The sequence below is a fragment of the Leptopilina heterotoma genome, unplaced genomic scaffold, assembly GCF_015476425.1.
Source record: "Leptopilina heterotoma isolate Lh14 unplaced genomic scaffold, ASM1547642v1 Lhet_270, whole genome shotgun sequence".
Lineage (NCBI taxonomy): Eukaryota > Metazoa > Arthropoda > Insecta > Hymenoptera > Figitidae > Leptopilina > Leptopilina heterotoma.
This window is the reverse complement of record NW_025110979.1, coordinates 66,694-87,653: the sequence shown is the minus strand read 5'-3', so window position 1 is coordinate 87,653 and position 20,960 is coordinate 66,694. Positions and strand designations below refer to the sequence as shown.

Genomic DNA, 20,960 nt, shown 5'->3' with positions numbered 1-20,960 from the left:
AATAAAGAAGTTTAAAAGATAATTTTGTTTATTATTATTTATTTCGTAAATTTCAAAAATCCAAACACATCTAGTTTTATTTACTACAATAATTGTTCGCAATAGTGTTTACAATTAATAAAATATCCCTTTTTTTATTTTAATTTTTCTATAATGACGGTTTTTAAATTTTTTTTTTTCGTTAAAAAAGCTTCTTCAGTATTTTTTTTTTTTTGGTTTTTTTTTACAAATTTAAATGCATTATCACACAATTGTTTCAAGTATAATAATTTTATCAGTGCCCAAAAAAAGAAAAGAAAGAAGGAAAAAAAAATACGAAGAAGATGTGGGTATACACTCAGAGAAAAAAAACACGAAAACTCGGGGAAAATACAATTTTTTTTTCAACATAACACAACAAAGAATTTTCTTTTTTACGGATTTAATATTAAAATGATAAGTGTGTTCGGCATTTTTTTTTTTATTCTTTCTCACTCTCTTTTTCTCCCCTTCAAGCAAGCAGCTGGTGGCAAATCTATTTGATATTCGTGTTTTTCATTTTTATAATAATAATATAATAATAATAATAATTGCTAAAGATATTAATTGCTTCTATATTATTTTCAAAGTGCTATCCGTATTTTGACTAACTTTCACAATTATTTTGTTTTTTAATTTACACTTCACTCTATTAGAACGGAAATCAGAAAAGAAATAATTAATTTTCTAATTTCTTCGCAGATTTTCTTTTTTTGTAAGTTGCATTTTTTTTGCGCTTTTAAATCACACATTAAAACGAAGTTAAAAACAAATTTCGGAAAATGACAACTTTTTGTAGGCAAAAAAATTGTTTTTTAACTTTTTTTTTTAATAATATTGAGCACTAAATGTAGTGAAAAGCAGAATGACAAAAAAGAAAGGCGAGAACATAGAAAAAAGAAGGTGAAATGTTTAAATGTGTGCCTAAGGTTTTTCTTTTAATTAAATCTGATTTGAGAGATGAAGAACGAATCGATATTTTTGGAGAAAATCACATTTGAACTTGTGCTAAAATAAATTTTTATTTATTCGTTGATAATTTTACTATTCGAAAAAAATTAACATAATTCTAAACAATGAAGTTGAATCTTTTAAATTAATTTCGACAAATAGAAATTTATCGAATAATGAGAATAATTTTTGGAATTATTTTTTTTAATGAAAAAAAAAATAATAATTTTTTGCATTTTGTCCAAAAATGATTTTTTCAAAAATAATATTTGCATTGTACGGCAAAATATAATTTTGATAGAAATGATTACGATGAATTGTGTTAAGTAATTATTAATAATATTATTATTTTATTATTTAATTATAATTTTTATTTTCTTAAATGAGTAGCGGACACTTTAAAGATCAGGGTAAAGTGTAACGAACGTATGGTACCTCGACATCATTGCCACAATCGTCATTGCAGCAAAGTTCAAATACCAATGCGTGTACGTGGGGCTCGAGTTTTTTCTTCGAGACACGTTTCACAACCTCTGACATTGGCAAGCACATGCGCTCAACGCATTTTGCTTTAGGCATGAAAAATGAATACAACATACAAACACCCTGCGAGAGCATTGTCACCTCTAGATTATGATTATTTTTGAAATAATCGAGAAATTCTTTGAGACTTAATTCGCCAGTCACTTCAAATCTATCCCAAAGTGTCCACTCTGTCTCGTAATATTTCAATTTTGGCGCATTTATTGGCTCTGAAAAGCCAAAGAATGGTAATGCGAGATTAACGAAACCATTTTTATATATTGATATATCCTTAACGCCACGGGTTAATTTAATCAACTCCAAACAAACTAAACCAGCAACAACCGATGTTGTTGTCGCAATTGCTGGTATTATTTTACCGGCAATTAATTTACTCTTGTGACGATCAGCCGGTGTTATTTTATAATTAGTCGCTCGTAAATTTGATGCGGCAACAATGAAATCAATATGGAAATTTGTGTCGTCATCCTTTTCAAATTCCTGGGGAATAATTACCAAGCCACTTAATTCATTTGCTTTTGGCAATTCGTCTTGTAATTGTGTCAATCGTTCGTGATCTATATTTCCACTTCCATTTGAGACCTGCACCTTAAAAAAAGGAAAATGCTTTATTTCCAAATAAAAACAATTTATTTTAAAAACTATTTAAAAACAACAATTTAAACAATTAAAACAGTAAATTATTCAATAAATTAGTGTAAATATTTCTCTGAAAACTTCAAAGATTATTATTATCTTTCAAGTTTTCAGAGAAAAATTTACGAAATCGGGATTGCCACAAAAATTTGATTTTATTTCTCCCTGATTTTCAAACAGAACTTTGACTTTCTCCCTGATGCTAAAGAATATTTTAGTTCACTCTAAAAATAATTAAATAGACAAATATTTTTTTGTTAATAAATATTTAATAATTATTCATTTTCCACGGGAATTAAAATTGAAATAAATTTTTAATTACAAATCCTTTTAAAATTGAATAATTTATAAAAATTGCTACTGTAACTTATCCAAAAATATTTCCAAGATTTCAATTCAATTATTTTCTAGGATTTTTAATTAAAATTCTTCTCTAATTAAATTATTTTTAATAATTCTTCTTTATTAATTTAAATTTAGAGAATATAAATTTGATGATAATATTATTGCACAACAAATTTAGAAATTTATTGTAATTGGTTCAACTTTTTACAAACACAAATGTAGAGAATAAGTTTTGTGATAACATTACAATTGCAAAAAAAAAAAATAAGAAATTATTAATTTTTCACAATTTTGCGTTAAGCTGTGAAATTTTTTCCATTTTAAAAGATAAAATTTTTGATATTAATTTTTATATTACTGTTTGTAATTTTTGTAATTTTTTATAATTTTTAATCTGAAATAATGTAACTTCTACATAGAATTTTATTAAAATTTTTAAAAATAATTTTATTCAACTTTTTTTTTTTATTGTATTTTATGGACATTTTATGAAAATAATTAAATTCTTTTGAGGCATTCAATTAAAATTGTATTGAAATTAAATTAATTTTTTCAATTTTTCTAAAGAATTTTATCAAAATTTAAATTTAAGAAAATAATTGAATTTATTAGAGCGATTTTATTCAATTTTTTAAAAATGAATAAATTTTATGAAAAAATTTAATTAAAATTATTGAAAATAATTTATTTGTTTTGAAATATTTTATAAAAAATATTTTATGAAAATAATTAAATTCTTTTGAGGAATTCAATTAAAATTGTATTGAAATTAAATGAATTTTTTCAGTTTTTTAAAAATAAATTAATTTTATGAAGAAATTTTATTAAAAATTTTGAAAATAATTTATTTGTTTTGAAATATTTTACGGAAATTTTGTAAAAATAATTAAATTCTTTTGAGGAATTCAATTAAAATTGTAATGAAAATAATTGAATTCTTATTTAAAGAATTTTATAAACAAATTTTTAAAGGAACTGAGTTCATTTAAGAAGTTTTATTAAAAGATAATTGAAAAAAATTGAATTCTTGCGAAGAATTTTATTACCTACATCTATGAAAATAATTGAATTCTTGCACATTTTTTAAACGAATCTAATTAAAATTCTATTGAAAATAATTCAATTCTTATACAGAATTTTATTAAAATTGATTAAAAAAAATTTAATTCTTTCCAGAAATTTTATTAAAATTGTATTGAAAATAATTGAACTTTTTTGAACAATTTTAATAAAGATGAATTTTTTTTTAAATTTTCATTCTGAAATTATTAAAAAATTGAATGTTTTATAATAATTACAGATGACCGAGTGATAAAATTATTATCAATTCAATTATTATTTTCAAGAATTTTTAACTAAAATTCTTCTTTAAATCGATTACTTTAAATAATTTTCTAAAAAGTTCTTTGACAATTTTCAAATCCATTTGTTTACAATATTCAATTTTACGAAATTTCAATTATTCGTAAATGCTTCAATTCTTTTATTCTTCAAATTAAATCTTAAAATAATATAAAAGAAATTCAATTAAACTGTTGCAACAAAAATTAATTTCAAAATTCAACTATTTCTAAAAATTCACGCTATATTGCTTTAAATATTCAATTATTATCTTAAATTTTAACTGAAAATTGATTTTCAAATCAATTTTTATTAGAAAATTCTACTAGAATTCAATTATTTAAAGATAAAAATAAATAATTTATTGAATAATTGAATGTTTCTTAAAAATAAATTCAATTCCCATATAAAAAATTTTATCAACGAATTTTTAAATAATTGAATTCTGTCGACGAATTTTAATAAAATTTTTAAGAATAATTACATTTTTCGAGAAATTCAATTTAAATTGTATTAAAAATAATTTAAATTCTGCGATGAGTTATTTTTTGAATTTTTAAAGAAAATTTCCCGCAAAATAATTTAAAAATAATTTTTTAATAGTTATTCAAAAATTAAATTATTTAAAATAAATTCAATTTAAAATCTGTAAGGTTCAATTATTGTTAGAAATATAAAAAATTTAAAATTAAATTAAATCTTTTCAATATTTTTAAAGACTAGAAAATTACTGGAAGAAATCCATGAGTTTTCCAGTCCATTAAAGACTGATGGACAACAAAATTTAAAATTTTCTTATAAATTCTAGAAATTTGATATATTTCCAATTTTACTTTTCCTGATTTTCCCCTGAAATTCCCTGGATCTGTGGCAACCCCGATAAATTAAATGAAAAAGAAATTAGTAAAATTCAACAAAAATAACGAAATCTTTTACCTGAGAATCAGTTTCAGCAATTTTAACACCAGATTTCGGTGTGAATTCAGGAACATGAACATTGCCCGCCATTTGAATAATTTCCTCACGATTCCGATTAGCCGGTAGGCCATAGACAGCTGCCTTTAAATTAGCTCCAGCGATAATATAATCTAAATGCAATGGATTATTAACGTCGAATATAAGCGGTTCAGGACAACGTTTTGGTCCCGACCAAAATGGTTGTCCACTCGATGTCACTTGATCGGGTGGAAAATTAAAAAGTAGTTGTCTAATTTGATTATTATATTGCTCCTGCCAATGGCAACGTGCCCAAGCAACGCAATCCTGGAAATTCTTAGGCCTCTCATCAATCAATGCAACCTTCACAGATTCAAGTACCTCCAATGGTTGTACACCCGGTAATTTAAGAGTTCTCTCAATGAATTGCAAATCAGAAACATATTGCGATGCATTCTCAGCCGCCTGACGGAAAAGACCCTCAAAATTATCCCTCGCCCATTGTAAAGTATGTTCAATTGCATTGGGGAAATTTTTCAAAGTACAAATTGGAATACTCTTCTCCGGTGGATCTTGCGATGAACTATAAGATTCAGTGAGAAATGGAACGACAACTTGTGTATTTCCCTTTGTTCCCAAAGTGCCCGATTCGAGTAATGGCTTTCGATAATAAACACAACGACGATCCATGTAAATTCTCGCGTCAACATTGTCAAGTGCATTGGCAACGCCATCGAGTGCAGCGAAAAATTCATCGTTATAAATTTTCTCCGTTTCGATACAAACCCGATTTTCATGGGCAACAATATTTACGTCTGGATTCATTGTCTTGATGACACGAGCCGCTGTTGATGACTTTGACTTTTGGACGTCTTGCGGTCTGAATAGAAATTGACGATTTAGGTTTGATTTTTCGATGAAGTCCATATCGGTGACGGTGATGCAACCGCCGTCAGTTGCCAGGCCCATCATTGCGAAATTCTTCAGGAGTTCGCAACCAATAGCACCGGCGCCGACGACAAAATATTTCAAGTTTGCAATTTTCTCCTGGAATTTGCGTCCGAATATTGCAGTCTGCGAATCGTAACGACTACCAATTGGTGCACAATCCTCCTCTGTCAGTTCACTTCTATCCTCGGGGAGACATTCCAAAGCGTCAAAGTACAACCACTGATAGATTGGATGAAATTTACCGGAACAAGCCTTCATCACTTCCTGCGCTACAATACCGCCAATTGTCGCATTTATCGGATTTAAATTACCAGCGCTTATTTTTGCGAATGTTGTCAAAAATTCCTTATTCAATTCCACGTCGGATTCAAATTCATCCTTCACCACTTGGACAAAATTAACAAACTCTTGAGCATCATCCTCGTTCCATGGCCTTGGCGCTTGTCCCTTACTCTCTACAAAACGATGCATTGCCTGAAAGGCAAGATGCGCCTGCTCTGGATGATCGAATTTCGCAAAATCAGTGATAATAAATTCCGGTTTCTTCAATGCCTCATTCAATGGCAAGAAATTCAATGTTTTTGGCATTTTCACTTGCGTTACAATTCCACCTTGATGATATTCAGTGAATTTTGTTGTATCGCCAATGCTAAATGTATAGGGACCGAGTACTTTAATTTTCTTCGGTTCACAACCATTTAATTCAATCATTCCTTGAATTTCCGAGAATGTCACATAATCACCGTCCTCCATTCCATGACGAGTGTCATCTAAACATGTGACAACAGCTTCGTTATCACGTGAAATACTTGCAATCATTGCGCTCACTGGTTGTTCACCATTTGTATCAACCACTGTGAATTTATCGCCAAAATCACAAAACACTTGAGAATATAGTCCACGACTTTCACCAATAATAAGTGCAATTCCATTGGCGTGTGTTATTTCGGCAATGCGCAATTGTTCCTTTATTGTTGTTTCAGTGAGAACAATTACCTTGAATTTCTTAAGAAAATTCTCTGACAATGTTCCATCGTGATGTCGTGTTGGTACATAATTATTTAATTCAGCGAGACGTCCACAGCAAGCTTCGGCGCGATTTTTACCTAAAAAAAAGAAAATTCCATTAATTTAATTGAAAAAATTATGAAGCTGAAACTGATCGACTTTAAGGTGCAAAAAAAATCGATTTAAAATAGAAAAAAAGTCGAAAAAGTTGTTTATTTAATTCAGTGTCATCACAAAAATTTTATTTTTTATTCTTCTGATCTTTCACTGATTTTTAAAATTAATTATTTAAAAACTTGAATAATTTTGTTAAATAAATATTTAAATACTTCTTGTTTGTTTTTATACGGGAATAAAATTTAAAAAATTTCTATTTAATAACCTTCTGGAATTTAATAACTTCTAAAAATTACAACTTTAATTCTCTTAAAATTCAATTATTTTCTACAATTTTTAATCAAACTTCTTCTCAAAATCAATTATTTTTAATAATTTCCCGAAATTCTATAGGCCGCAATATAAACAGATTTATTATTTAAATACAAAAATCCAGTTCATTATAATGATTCTAACTGTCCCATGTTTTTTTAAAATATTAATTAATTTTCAAAAAATTATAATAAAGAAATGCTTCAAATTAATTTTTCAAAAATATTTTTAAAATAATTTATGAGAGATAATAATTTTTCAATTATATAAAATTGAAAAATTTCCAAACAATTGAAATTTGGTAAATTCTATTAAAAAAATAATTGAATTTTTAAAGAATCTTAATTATTAATATAAACGCGATTTCTCCAAAAATTTTAATAAATCTAAAAAAGTCATATATTGTTAAAATGTTAAAAATAATTGTAAAAAATTTTAATGATATTATTTTTTGTATGTATTTGAATTTTTGGAAATTTTTATTTAAAAATATTGAAAATAATTGAATTTAAAAAAATTAGAATGCAAAAATTCTAAGAATTATTTTTATCAAAAATATTTTAATATAATTTTTTTGTAGCTAATTTTTATTAATTACCATTTTTAAATTTACACTTGAAGATTTTTCATTAAAATTTGTGAGAAATCAATTATTTTCAAAATTAGCAATTAAAATTCTTTTAAAGTTTATTTTCAAAAATTTTTATCAAACACTTTGAAAAAAATCAATTATTTTCAATTAAATTTTACAAAATTTCAATTATTGAAACTCTTTTTTATTGTAAATTTTGAAAATTTATTTAGTAATTTATAAAAATAGTTGAATTTGTTTCGAAGAAATTACATATTAAAAATTTTAGGAAATAATTGAATTTTATGGAAATATTTGAAAATATTTGAATTCTTCTGAGAAATTCAATTAAATATGTTTTGAAAATAATTGAATTCCTGCAAAGAATTTTACTATTTATAAAAAAAATAATTGAATTCTTGCGAAGAATTTTACCATTTATAAAAATAATTGAATTTTATTGTTTCGAAGGATTTATTAAGATTTTAGAAAATAATTGAATTTATTCGAAATAAATATTAAAAATTGTTTTAAAAATTAAATTCTTCTGAGGAATTTAATTTCAATTATTTTCAAAATTTGCAATTAAAATTCTTCAAATGTTGATTTTCAAAAATTTTTAAAAAAACACTTTAAAAAAATCAAATTTGAATGTTTTTCTTCCAATACTATAAAAATATAATTTTTTTCTTATTATTTATAATTTCTATTTGAATATTAAATAATATGTATCCAAAAATTAAAATTTTCATCTAAATTAAGTTTTTCCTAAACTAAAAAGTTAATATAATTTTGTTTGTTTAAAAATTCGCTGTTAAAAAAAATTTAATTTACTGCATTTTTACAGAAATAAAAAATTCTATTTAAAAAGCCATTAAATTTGAAATTTGTAAAATAAAATTTACATAAACTGGAAAAAAATGAACAATTATTATTATATTTCCCATAAAGTGAATTTAATTTGACGGTATTTTAACAGAAATAAAAAAATTCATTGAATCTGAATGTTTTTTCCTCAATACTATAAAAATCGTGATTTCTTTTATTTTATTTATAATTTTCATTTAAATATCAAATAATTTTTTACAGAAAAAAAATTTCTGTAAAATTAAATTTTCCCTAAACTAAAGAGTTAATAACATTTTGTGTTTTTTTTTAAACTTGTGTTTAATAAAAAATTGTTTAAACATAAATTGGAATAAAAGATTAGAATATTTAAAAATTCGAGGGAAAATATCTTAATTTCCCATATAAAATAAATTTTATTTTATAGAATTTTTTGTACAAATTTAATATCAATAAAAATATTATATTTCTCATAAACTGAATTTAATTTCACGGTATTTTTACAGAAATTAAAAAATTATTTATAAAAATCCATTAAATTTTAATGTTTTTTCCGCCAAATCTATAAAAATGGTGATTTTTCTTTTATTTTATTTATAATGATAATTTTCATTTAAATAGAAAATAATTTTTTAAAGAAAAAAAATTTTCTTAAAAATTAAATTCTCCCTAACCTAAAGAGTTAATATAATTTTGTGTTTTGATCGACAAATTCGCGATTAAAAGAAAATTTAAACAAAAACTGGAAAAAAAGATTTAAATAATTAATAATACGAGAAAAATATTTTGACACTTAAAATAATTAATATTTTCCATTGTTAATTTAAGATGATTATAAAAATTGTGATAATTTATTAGCAGATAGGAAATTACGTGCACCTTATAAATTTATTGTATAAGCAGCCTTGACGAATGAATCATTCAGCACTTTCTTATCATATTCTGAATTGGAAAACATTTTTTTTTGTTCTTTTTTAAAATAAGAAAAACCTAATTAATTCGAAGTAATTTTTTCCCTCAAAATGCATTCAAATTTCCCTCATACAAAATACTTGAAACTTATTTTATACATTTCAATTTTTATTTACTGGAAAAGATTATTTTTACTTTTTTATAAACATGTTTTATTTTTAATTAATTTATTCAAGTATTTTAAATAATCTTCAATAGTAAGAAATCAAAATTTTGAATATAAATATTCTATTTTTTCGAACCTATTATTCATTAAAATATTTTCGTTTACATGATTTCTGAAAAAATATTCAATTATTTTTGGAACAAGAATTTTGGTATATAAAATAGATTTTTCTTTGTCGATATAATAGAATTAAATAAGTCCTTGAAACTACGGTAATAGAAAGAAAAAAGCAAGACAAAAACAATGAAGATAAAAATTCTCTTTGTTATTGGTAAAAAAATTTTATGGGTCAACCATTTCCAAACATTACTTTAGCAAATGAAAAATCTATAATTTACTTTCAGTAAATAAAATTTTAACGAGAGAATTGAGAAAATCAAAAATTGATTTTTTCGCAACTATGTAATTTTGTCAAAAAAAACCTATTGACTAAAACGGCTAACAAAATAAAAAAAAATTCGCGATACAAAAGAAAAAGAATTTAAAAAGTTATCAAATATTATCGATTCCTTTGTCTGAAATACGATTTACATTGAAAATTATAAAACGGAGGAAATAAAGGTTAGGTGTGCAAAAGATATTTCGTAAATTCTTCAAATTATTGTATTTTATTAAAATAAACAAAATTCACCCGCAAGAAAGGTCGAGGCGAAAATTTAACAAATTTCCGTATAAGATGAAAATTTAATCAACAAAATGGAGAAATTGCGAAAGTCATTGATGGGGAAAATTGGAAAATGTAGAACAAATAGAAGACATTCAGGGGCCTGACGTATGAGAAGAAAATAAAAGAAAAAAAGAAAAATAATAATAAAGAATAAATTTCTCACCAATATCCTCCTCGGTCAAGTAAAATTGTGACCCAAGGTCAGCAATTTGACAGACAGCATTGTCATGAAGTGTGACGGATTTAACACCTCCGAGGATGACGTTCTTGGCAATTTCAACACCAAGACCACCAAGGCCCGAGATAAGGACATCGGACGATGCCATACGACGCATGGCGTCATGTCCCAGGACATAGAGCTGCCTTGAATATAATCCCTCGTCAATATCGGCTTGTTGCCGAGAAGTTGAACCATTTTTCGCCATGTCTACAATTGACGCGATGTCACCGGCTCCTTCTGCCGTGGTGGCAGCAACGCGTCGTTTCTTGGCTGGGGGATCAACGGAGCTCTCCACCACCTCAGCACTAGACATCGGACTTTACGAGAGCCGTATTAATTATCTATCTCGATTGTTTTCACCCGGCTGCTATTTACTGCACTGATAAACCCGTCCCACCGCTCCACTATCGCGCACAACTTTTATATCCCTTTCGTCCTTTAACCTTCCTGACGATCTACCTTCGTCGTCTACTGCTACTCAAAATCACACCCCAGGCACTGCACGTTGATACAATAGCAATCGGCCATGCAAGAGTGATTTTTCCCAAATCGGATCTTTGTTTAGGCCCCAAGTACTACATTGAAAATCATAAGGGAGTGATCACAGCTCATCTCTGCATGTAGATTGCAAGTTGTCATGGCAACGTACAAGTGTAAGAGAGTCAATGAATTCATATTTGAATTTTCCGCCTCTCTTGCTGGTGTGCGCTTACCTTAATATGCAGAACTGTGAGTTGTGACCGAACCCTAACACAAGAAAACTAAAAATAACTCGACAATAGACACTTTTTACGTTCTTATGTCAAACATAACATGGAAATAAAATAGAAATTTACGATTCTATCTTTTTGTTTAACATTATTACGTTCAATAATGAAGGAAATAAAAAAAACACTATGGACTTAGCTTTAACCAGTGCACTGTGAACATAGCCACAAGCAGAATTGTCCATGCGCGTAACTTCCGTAACACTTACGTAGCGAACAATAATTTACTTTTGAGTTTAAAACGTTTAAAACTATCGAAGATAATGTAACAAAATATATTTTCTACACTAAATAATAAATAAACAATAGTTTAATTTTTCCACTTTGCAGAATATGCTTTTACGATAAAGGTAAAATTGTACGATTAAAAGTAAAGTAATTTATTCAAATAATTACTTTTGAATTCAAATTCCTCTATTTCGGTGTTAGCCAATCAGAGTCGACTTCCGTTTCTATATTTGCCCGCGACGTTGCCTTGCTCGTTAACGTTTCTTCCAGTTTCACAAGTAAAGTGGCAGTTTCATTTCTTCAAGTTTCTCCCGTTAATAAAAGGTTCGTTTTCATATTTTTTAGAAATATTTTCATTTAAACAGTTTCCCGAATCGATGGACTTGTGAATTTATCAAACTTTTCCGTGAAAAGTGATTGTAAATCGAGTGAAATACTGAATGTGACAATTGGCGAGAAGCGGCCGGCATGACACAAGTGCGCGCGAGGGGGGAGTGTAAATTGTCGAAAAATGTGAACAAAATATGATCATTTTTAGAATATTTTTCCTTCAAACAGTTTCTCAAGTCGATGGTCTTATGGATTTACTAAATTATTCGTGAAAAGTGATTGCAAATCGAGAAAAATTAGACAATTGTCGAAAAGTTTCCGTGAGTCACATGGGCATTGGGTGGGGGGGGGGGGGGTAACACAAATTGTTGGGAAATTGTGATAAATTTATCATTTTGAGTGAATCTTTTTGCAATATTTCGAATAATATCGGGCTTGCAATAAGACAGTTGCAGGTATTTTCATAGAGTTGTAGTGAACTTTATCAAAATTTGTGTTGAAAATGTAAATTTTCGCCATTGTGACCTTGACACAATTCAGAAGATAGCAATAAATTAGTGGAAAAAATTAACAAATTTTGGGAATAAATAAATTTGAAAGTAATTATTTGAAAAAGTTTCGAGTCAGTGCGCGGTTTAAACACGTATAATTTTTATTAAAACTTAAGTGTAAAAGAAAAGTTTATAATAATTTAAACAGTTAAAATCAGTGCGCGTATGAAAAATATTTGAATCACAATTTTTATTTAAATACAACATTTTTTTGAGAGTAGAATAAAAACATTTTTCTCGTGTGTCTACACTTGGAATAATAATTTTTCGTACAATGAATAGTTTATCGGGAAAATTTTATTAATATTTTTCGAAGTATGTAATAATTTTTTTAGAGTAATTTTGATTGGATGATTAATTTTTTTAGTCTTGAATTTCATTTATTTATGAAAAATAAAATTAATTAAATGATTATTAATAGAATTTCTAATTTTTACAAAACACAGACGTATATTTTGTTAATATTAATAATAATTATAATTAATATTCTCTCGTGAATAATTACTAAACGAAGCGATACAAAAGATTTTGATTTAATTCAAACTCTAGACATCAGAAATTTTAATTTTGATTCAAATATTTTTTATCGGAAAAATGTGGAAGCATCGAGACTGCAGAAAAAGGTACATTTTATAGTAATCTAGTGGTAATTAGTTTAATTTTATTGTTATTACTGTTTCTCTCAGTGACAAGCTTGAATGAAATCTTTCTGAACAAATATTACATTTTTATCAATAGTCAATTACATATTTCCGAATGATTGGCTTTTGATAATTAAATATTCACTTGTCACTGTTTAATTTTCCTGTGTGTGATTTAAATTATTTTTTTAAATTGAAAACAATTTTTTTAAATTGAAAATTATCTTTCTAAATTGAAAGTTGTTTTTGTATTTTTTATACCAATTTTTAATTCATTTTACCCTCTTTAATTAATTACAATCCCGAATTATTGATTCGCTTATAAATAATTATTCAGCAAATATTTTTTGCTGATCGATTCGAATACTCAATTAATTATTAATAGATAATTATTATTATTATTATTAATAATAATTAATATTAATTAATAATAATTATTATAAATAATTAATTATCAATGATAAATTACTTATAAAATTCCAATTTTAAATTAATTTAAATAGAAATATTAAAGAGCTTAGATTTTTGAAAAATTTTAATAATTCAAATTTTTCAATACTATATATTTCATTAATTATTAAAAGTAATAGATTTATAGAAGAATTTTAGTTAAAAATACTTAAAAAATTGAATTTTGGAGAAGTTACAAATATTTGTAGAAATTCAATTATTTTCAAAAATTTTAATAAAATTCTTGGCAAAATTTCAATTATTTTCAAAAACTTTCTTCAATTCGATGATGTCCAACTACTATTTTAATAAAAAATTTTAAAAGAATTCAATTGTTTAATAACATTCTAGACAAGTATTTAATTATTTTCATAAATAATAAAAATTTCACAGAAATTCAATTATTTACACATTTTTTTATACTTCGCAATAATTCAATTATTTTCATGAATAATAAAATTCTTTTTAGGGATTTTATTAATAAGAAAACTCATAGCAGAATTTCAATTATTTTTAATACAACTTATTTTAATCGAATTCCTCGAAAAATAATTACATTTTTTAGGAATTCGATTAAAATTGTAGATATTAAAAATAATTGAAATTCTGCTATAAGTTCGATAATTAATGAAAATAATTGAATTCCTAAAAAGAAATTAATTATTTATGAAAATAATTGAATTAAAAAAAGAATTTTTTTGTTTATGAAAATAATTCTGAAATATTTATCAAAATAATTTTTAAAAATTTTATTAAAATTCATCGAAAGAATTCAATTATTAAAAACTTTGTTGATAAAATTCTTTATGATAATTCAATTTTAAAAAGTAATCATAATTATTCAATACATTATTTATTTTTATATTTAAATAATTGAATTCTCGTAGAATTTTCTTATAAAAATTGATTTAAAAATAAATTTTAGTTAAAATTTTAGATAATTGAATATTAAAAGCATTATGGTAGGAATTTTTAGAAATAATTTAATTTTGAAAAGGTTTCAAATTAAAATTCTTGAAAATCAGAATTTTTCATACTTTTAACTAACAATTGTGCAGAATTAATTTTTATGAAACATTTTAATTGAATTTTTATAAAATTATTTGAATTTTTTATTTTCTAATATAAATTTAATTGAAGAATTTCCGAATAATCGAAATTTCGTAAAATTGAATTATAAACAAATGGATTTGAAAAATCACAGAAAACTTTTTCAAAAATTATTAAAATAATTGATTTAATGAAGAATTTTAGTTAAAAATTCTAGAAAATAATAATTTAATTGAAATGATGAAAATAATTTTGATAAAATTACGGTAAATAATAGTGATTAATTATTTCTATTTTAAATTAAACTATTGATGTTTGGAAATCAGGGAAAAAGAAAATTAAATTTTTTGTGGCAATCGTGTTCATGGAAAAATATTAAACAAAGTTAGGTATAGGAATAAAAAAAAGAAAATAATAGAAATTCTCTTTATTATTAATAATTCTATTAGGATTTAAATTTTACATTAAAATTATAATTTTTCATCTTTTTTACATAAATTAATACGCTGTTTGACATATCACTCTATTATTTCAATATTGTTCTTTCTTCACTAATAATTATTACCCTAACCATATTTATTTTTGCGCTCTATAGCAACTTTACTTATTCAACTATTATTATAATTTATGTATCTAAAATAAATTAAATGAATGAATTTCTCATTTTTCTCTTGATAAAATTGAAATAATTGTTTTAAAGGAATTACAAAATATACAATATAAGATATGAATAAAAAGGTGAAAATTAAATTTTCTCTAGTAAATAGGAATCAGATTTTCTTCTTTTCTTTCTTTTCAATCCAAATCGCTTATTTCTGCCGGATCGCCTCCCATGGCTTTCCAAAATGCCGTCACTAATTGTTCGGCAGCAAGTTTTCTTTGATTTGTTGGTAAAGTTGCGGCGTGTTCTTTCATTGCCATCAATTGTCCATAAAGTTCTCCGAAATCAACATTTTCACTGTCCATTATTCCATCTGTTGACAAATTTTTTAGTTTTTACTTTAAAAATTATTTGCACTATTAAAATATTTAATGTTTAATTAATTAATGCAGTCGACGATTATTTTATTATTCTGACGACTGAGAGATAATATTATTTTTATGACATAATAAATATTAATATTATAATATAAATAATAATATTATAATAATTTTATAATTTTATAATTTTATTATAATAATATTATAATATAAATATTAATATTAAATATTAATAAATATTATAAATAATGTTAATTAATTAACTAAAATTTAATCTTGCTTTCATTTTACAAATAATTTTGCCAAAAAAATATTATTTACTGACCAAAAACACTCTCCATGCGTAGTCTGTCTGATATATCCGGTTGAGCATCTAATTGAATATTTTCTATTTGTTCACCAACTCGATTTACTTCTTCTCTTGATTTAGTTTCAGAAGTTTGATCTAAAAACATATTCAGAGAACAGAATTAAATAAAAATTTCTAATTCTTTGATTTTAAAGGTAAAATTTACATGTCAATACTTTTTAATATCATATTCGTCCATGTGTGTGCTTGCAAAGCCTCAATGATTCTTTCAATTCCATAAGCATTTCTTCCTGATTCAGAATCATCCGTTTCTTTCATATCTCCCTGTTCCAGTTCAACTAATTCGAATTTCTGTTGCATACACCATTCTGTCACTAAAAATTCGCAGAGTGAATATCATTCTTAGATAATGAATTCCCGATAGATAATTAATTACAATTATTTCCTAACAAAATCAGGGTGGCCACATTTCAGTAAAATCAGGAAAATGTCAGGAAAACAAAATTGTCAGTAAAGTCAGAGAAATAATAGGAAAAAAAATTTTTTTTCCTATTATTTCTCTGACTTTACTGACAATTTTGTCATACTGACATTTCCCTGAGAGAAGAAAGAAAATTGAGAATTTTTTCGAATTCTTTCCAAAAATTGCGAAATTTTCTATTTTCCCTCCAAATATTGCAACAAAATACCAAAAACTTTATTAAAAAAGTGAAACTTATTTCGATTTTTATAGTGCGAAAAATAAGTATAAACAAATGTTTCAAAATTTATTTTTAAATCATTTTTTAAGATAATTAAATTTTTCAAATATATCTACAATAAAAATCTTTTTGAATAATTGAAATTTTTCAAAATTTAATTAAAAATAATTGTTTTTTTTAAGTATTATTATTACATTTATTTTTGAAAACCAACTTTTGAAGAATTTTAATTGCAAATTTTGAAAGTAAATGAATTATCAAAAATTTTATTGAAAAATCTTTAAATAAATTTTAAAATTAATGAAAATTAGATTCTATTTGTTTAAAATTCAATATTTTCACTTTTTTCAATAACATATTTCCGAAAATTCAAATACAATTACAAATATAATAACTTTTTAGAATTATATTTAACATTTTGGAAAAAAATCATAATCAAAATTTTTAATTAAAATTCATTTAAAAATTCGTTAGTCTTTATAAATTATACAAAAATCCTTTTAAGAAATTCAATTATTTTCGAAAAAATACATTAAAATATTTTTAAAAATAATTCTTAGATTTATTTTATCATAATTTTTTTTAGATTCAATTATCTTGGAACAAAGTAAATAAAAATTTTATAAAAATTTACTTTCTTAGATTTGTTAAAATTTCGGAGAAATCATGTTTTTATTTATGATTAAAATTCTTTAAAAACTTGATTATTCTTTTTCAAAAATTCACACGGAGAGAGAATATATATTAAATATTGTAAAAATATTTTCAAATTGGGGAAAAAGTGCGACAAAGCGAAATTTTGATATCAAAAAATACTAAACTTTAAAAAAACTTATGTGAAATTTAGTATAATTATATCAAATATCAAGAATATTAATTAAATTCTAATATAACTTTACTAAATTTCATATAAGTTTTTTTAAAGTTTAGTATTTTTTGATATCAAAATTTCGCTTTGTCGCACTTTTTCCCCAATTTGAAAATATTTTTACAAAATTTAATATATATTCTCTCTCCGTGCAATTGTTTTTAAAAGATTTTTGCAAATATAAATTATTGTTTTGAAATTTTTCAATTCTATATAATTAGAAAATTATTGTCTTTCAAAAATTATTTAAAAATATTTTTAAAAAATTAATTGTAATAATTTCTTTATTATAATTTTTTGAAAATATTATACCTTAATAACTTTAAAAAAAAAACATGGACAATTGCAATTATTATAAAAAATTGAGTTTTTATATTTAAATAATTGAATTCTATAAGAACTTTCTAAAAATTATTGAAAATAAACATTAATGGCAAATTATGACAACTATAAAAAACTAAAGTCTTACATTTTTCTTTAAGAGACGAATCTTTTATGGAATTACAAACAAATAATAGAATTTCCACTTCCGCTAGCGATGGCATAAGCGATTTCCAATTTTCTAAATAGCATAAAGTTTGTTCCTGGAAATAAATGAATCTTTAATTATTGTCCGTTTGAAATCTGCAAATAATTAGATACTATTTTTTTCTTCTCACTTCATTTGGTTCATGATAGACAATTAGTGCTTCAACTCCATCGAATAAAATATTTGTCAAAGAATTTTGTGTCGATGAAATTAATACTTGTGCTGTATAATATTTATTGTCAATATTCCATAAATAATATTCCATTCCATCCTCTTTTGATAATGGTTCAGCCCCTATCACTTTATGTTTGGAAAAGAAAAGTAAATCTTAATTTCTGATTTTAAAAATTATGTTTACAGATTTATTATTATTTTTATATATTTATTCATTATTTACGAATTTTTCTAACAAAATAAAGATGTTTTATGTAACGTTTTAAATTAGAAATACTTTAGGTTAGGTTACTTACATTTAGCAAGATCGATAGTTTTATTCTTGACATCGTTGATTATTAATGCCCGTGGCAAATTTTTTTCAATTACTGATTGATACATTTAAATAAAAGGTATTTTGACAATTACCCCCAAAAAAATAGTACTCCAAAAGTGGATTTTTTAAAAAACTAAAATATGTTTCGTTGAGAGATGAAATTTTTTCTTTTTTTAATTATAAAAAAGATAACAATGATTAAAAATTGACACGGTGTTAATGGTAGTTTTTTATTTTCACTTATTTATTACCAATAGCGATTAATTATTTGAAATTTGATTGATTTGATCTCAAAACAAAACTACTCGTCCTAACCTAACCTTTTATTATGTTACTTGACCGATAAATGCCGATAAAGTAGAATATTTGACAAGTGCTGACGTCTTTCATTTATACTCTGAAGCAATGGGAAAAAACATTTGTTAGGGGCCACATTTTTAAAATTATCATTTACTTTTATATTTATTATAATTTTTCAGGCATTTTCAGAGTTACTCAAGACCATTTTCATTTATCAAGAAACAAATTTTTATTATTTCGTAGATATATTATAAACAGTTTCTAATTACTATGCCTTTTCGGAAAAAAGTTTCTCTTTCCAAAAAAAGTGCTCTTTTCTTCAAAAAAAGTGCCATTTTTTTAGTAAAATAAACGTTATGTAGTAAGTAATTCTCAAGACCATTTTCTTTTATCAAGAAAAAATTTTTTAATATTCCGAAGATATATTATAAACAGTACTGTACCTTTTCGTAAAAAACCCCTTCTTGCCAAAAAAGTGCCATTTTTTTTTATTAAAATAGACAATAGACATTTGCAAGTAAATATGCCTCAAGTCCATTTTATTTTTGAAGAAAAAAATATTATTTATATTCACGAGATATATTTTAAACAGTTTTTGACTACTGCACCTTTTCAGGAAAAGGCCCTTTTTTCAAAAAAAAAAAACTCTTATCTTCAAAAAGGGCCATTTTTATTGAAATAGATATTTCTATTAATATATTTAATATAATTTTAATTTATAATGAATATATTTTATAAACAGTTTCTGAGTACTGTATCTTTTCGGAAAAAAACTCTTCTTTCAATAATAAGTGCCATTTTTTATTAAAATAAACATTTGCAAGTAAATAATTCTCAAAACCATTTTCTTTTTTCAAGAAAACATTATCTCAGAGAGAAATTTTCATAAAGTTTTTGAGTGCTGCACCTTTTTGGAAGAAAGCCCCTCTTTCAAAAATAAAGTGTTATCTCTTTTCCAAAATAAATGCCATTTTTATTCACTTGTGTGAAGTAAAATGTTTACTTCCGAAAGTGTATAAGAGAAGAATTATTTTCTGATTTATTTTGTGGAACATTGTTTTTTTTATATTATTAAACGTTCTTAATTTTATTATATTATTTCTTATTGGAAAATTGTTCTTGTCTATTTTCGTTCATATACGATTGTTGTAAAATTTAAGTACCTACTTTTTTCTATATTTACCTATTTATTGTTGTGAAATTTTCGATATTCTTATCTCTTCATAAAAAATTCTTTATTCCGATAGTATTTAAATTTTAAAAAGCATAAAGATTTCTATTGATTTTGATGCTGTAGAATATTTAGAATCTTGTTTTTTTATAGAAAGTATATGTGTAAGTAAGAAATTCAGCTTATATTGAAATTTTTCGTTCCTGTAAATATTTCAAGTCTTTTATCATTTTTAAATATAATACTTTTCTTCGCTGGTGAATTTTTAAGTTCGTTTAGTTCTTTCAGATAACAAAGCATTTTTTAATTTCCTAGATGGAAAATATGTATGAGAAAAAAATGTATTGAATGGATTTTATAAAAGTTCAGTAATATTGATATTCCTTTTCTCCTGTAGAATTTGTGATCGATTTGTAATATTCGGGGTCGTACTTTTTTTTCTTATTTATTCTTCTTTTTTTTTGCTTCTTTTCCGCAACTACACGACATCCGGTTCTTTTGTGACGATTTTTCTATTTTTCTTCTCTTACTTTACACACGCCACTCGCATGACTTTTCTTTCACTCTATATATATTTCATTTTTGCATCTTCCAATATATTGACTTCTATAAAAGACGATAAACTGCTCGGGTATTTTATTTTTTTTCATCAAAATTGAAAAAAATTTCTTCATATCTTTTGAGCATCGCATATAAAAAATATTTCAATAATCTAAATCTCATGTTTGACTTAAAAAAAATATTTCGAATTTTATTTGCGAAAAAACAATCTAGTTTCATGACAAAAATTTTTAACTCTGTCTCGTATATTCAAAAAAAAAGAGTATTCTAATTTTGAAAATTGGATGAAATAAGATATAAAGAAGAAAGTTTCATTTTATGGAAAAGGATTTGTTTTTTTGTTACAAAAAGAATCTTCTTCTTCAAATCTAGTTTATGATTTCTAGAAATTGTCGAGTTGTCTCCTAGGACGAGAATGTCAATTCTCCTAAA

General features: G+C 24.4%; 2 protein-coding genes across 3 annotated transcripts; both read right to left on the bottom strand.

The window, feature by feature from the left end:
- Positions 1-22: 22 nt before the first annotated feature.
- On the bottom strand, positions 23-11,172 carry LOC122503834 (ubiquitin-like modifier-activating enzyme 1). 2 transcript variants are annotated; one of them, XM_043614563.1, is made up of 3 exons: positions 10,544-11,172; positions 4,771-6,827; positions 23-2,100 (listed from the first exon to the last, which is right to left on the bottom strand). In XM_043614563.1, exons 1-3 carry the CDS (start codon positions 10,911-10,913, stop codon positions 1,375-1,377), a joined length of 3,153 nt encoding a protein of 1,050 aa, XP_043470498.1. In that variant the 5' UTR covers positions 10,914-11,172; the 3' UTR covers positions 23-1,374. The 2 variants fall into 2 exon arrangements, with proteins under 2 accessions (XP_043470498.1, XP_043470499.1); XM_043614564.1 differs by having other exon boundaries at positions 23-2,094; positions 10,544-11,171.
- A 3,857-nt stretch (positions 11,173-15,029) lies between these two features.
- Positions 15,030-18,825, bottom strand: LOC122503833 (alpha- and gamma-adaptin-binding protein p34-like). The gene is made up of 6 exons (XM_043614562.1): positions 18,477-18,825; positions 18,137-18,306; positions 17,947-18,061; positions 16,124-16,282; positions 15,924-16,043; positions 15,030-15,591 (listed from the first exon to the last, which is right to left on the bottom strand). Exons 1-6 carry the CDS (start codon positions 18,559-18,561, stop codon positions 15,413-15,415), a joined length of 828 nt encoding a protein of 275 aa, XP_043470497.1. The 5' UTR covers positions 18,562-18,825; the 3' UTR covers positions 15,030-15,412.
- Positions 18,826-20,960: the final 2,135 nt, after the last annotated feature.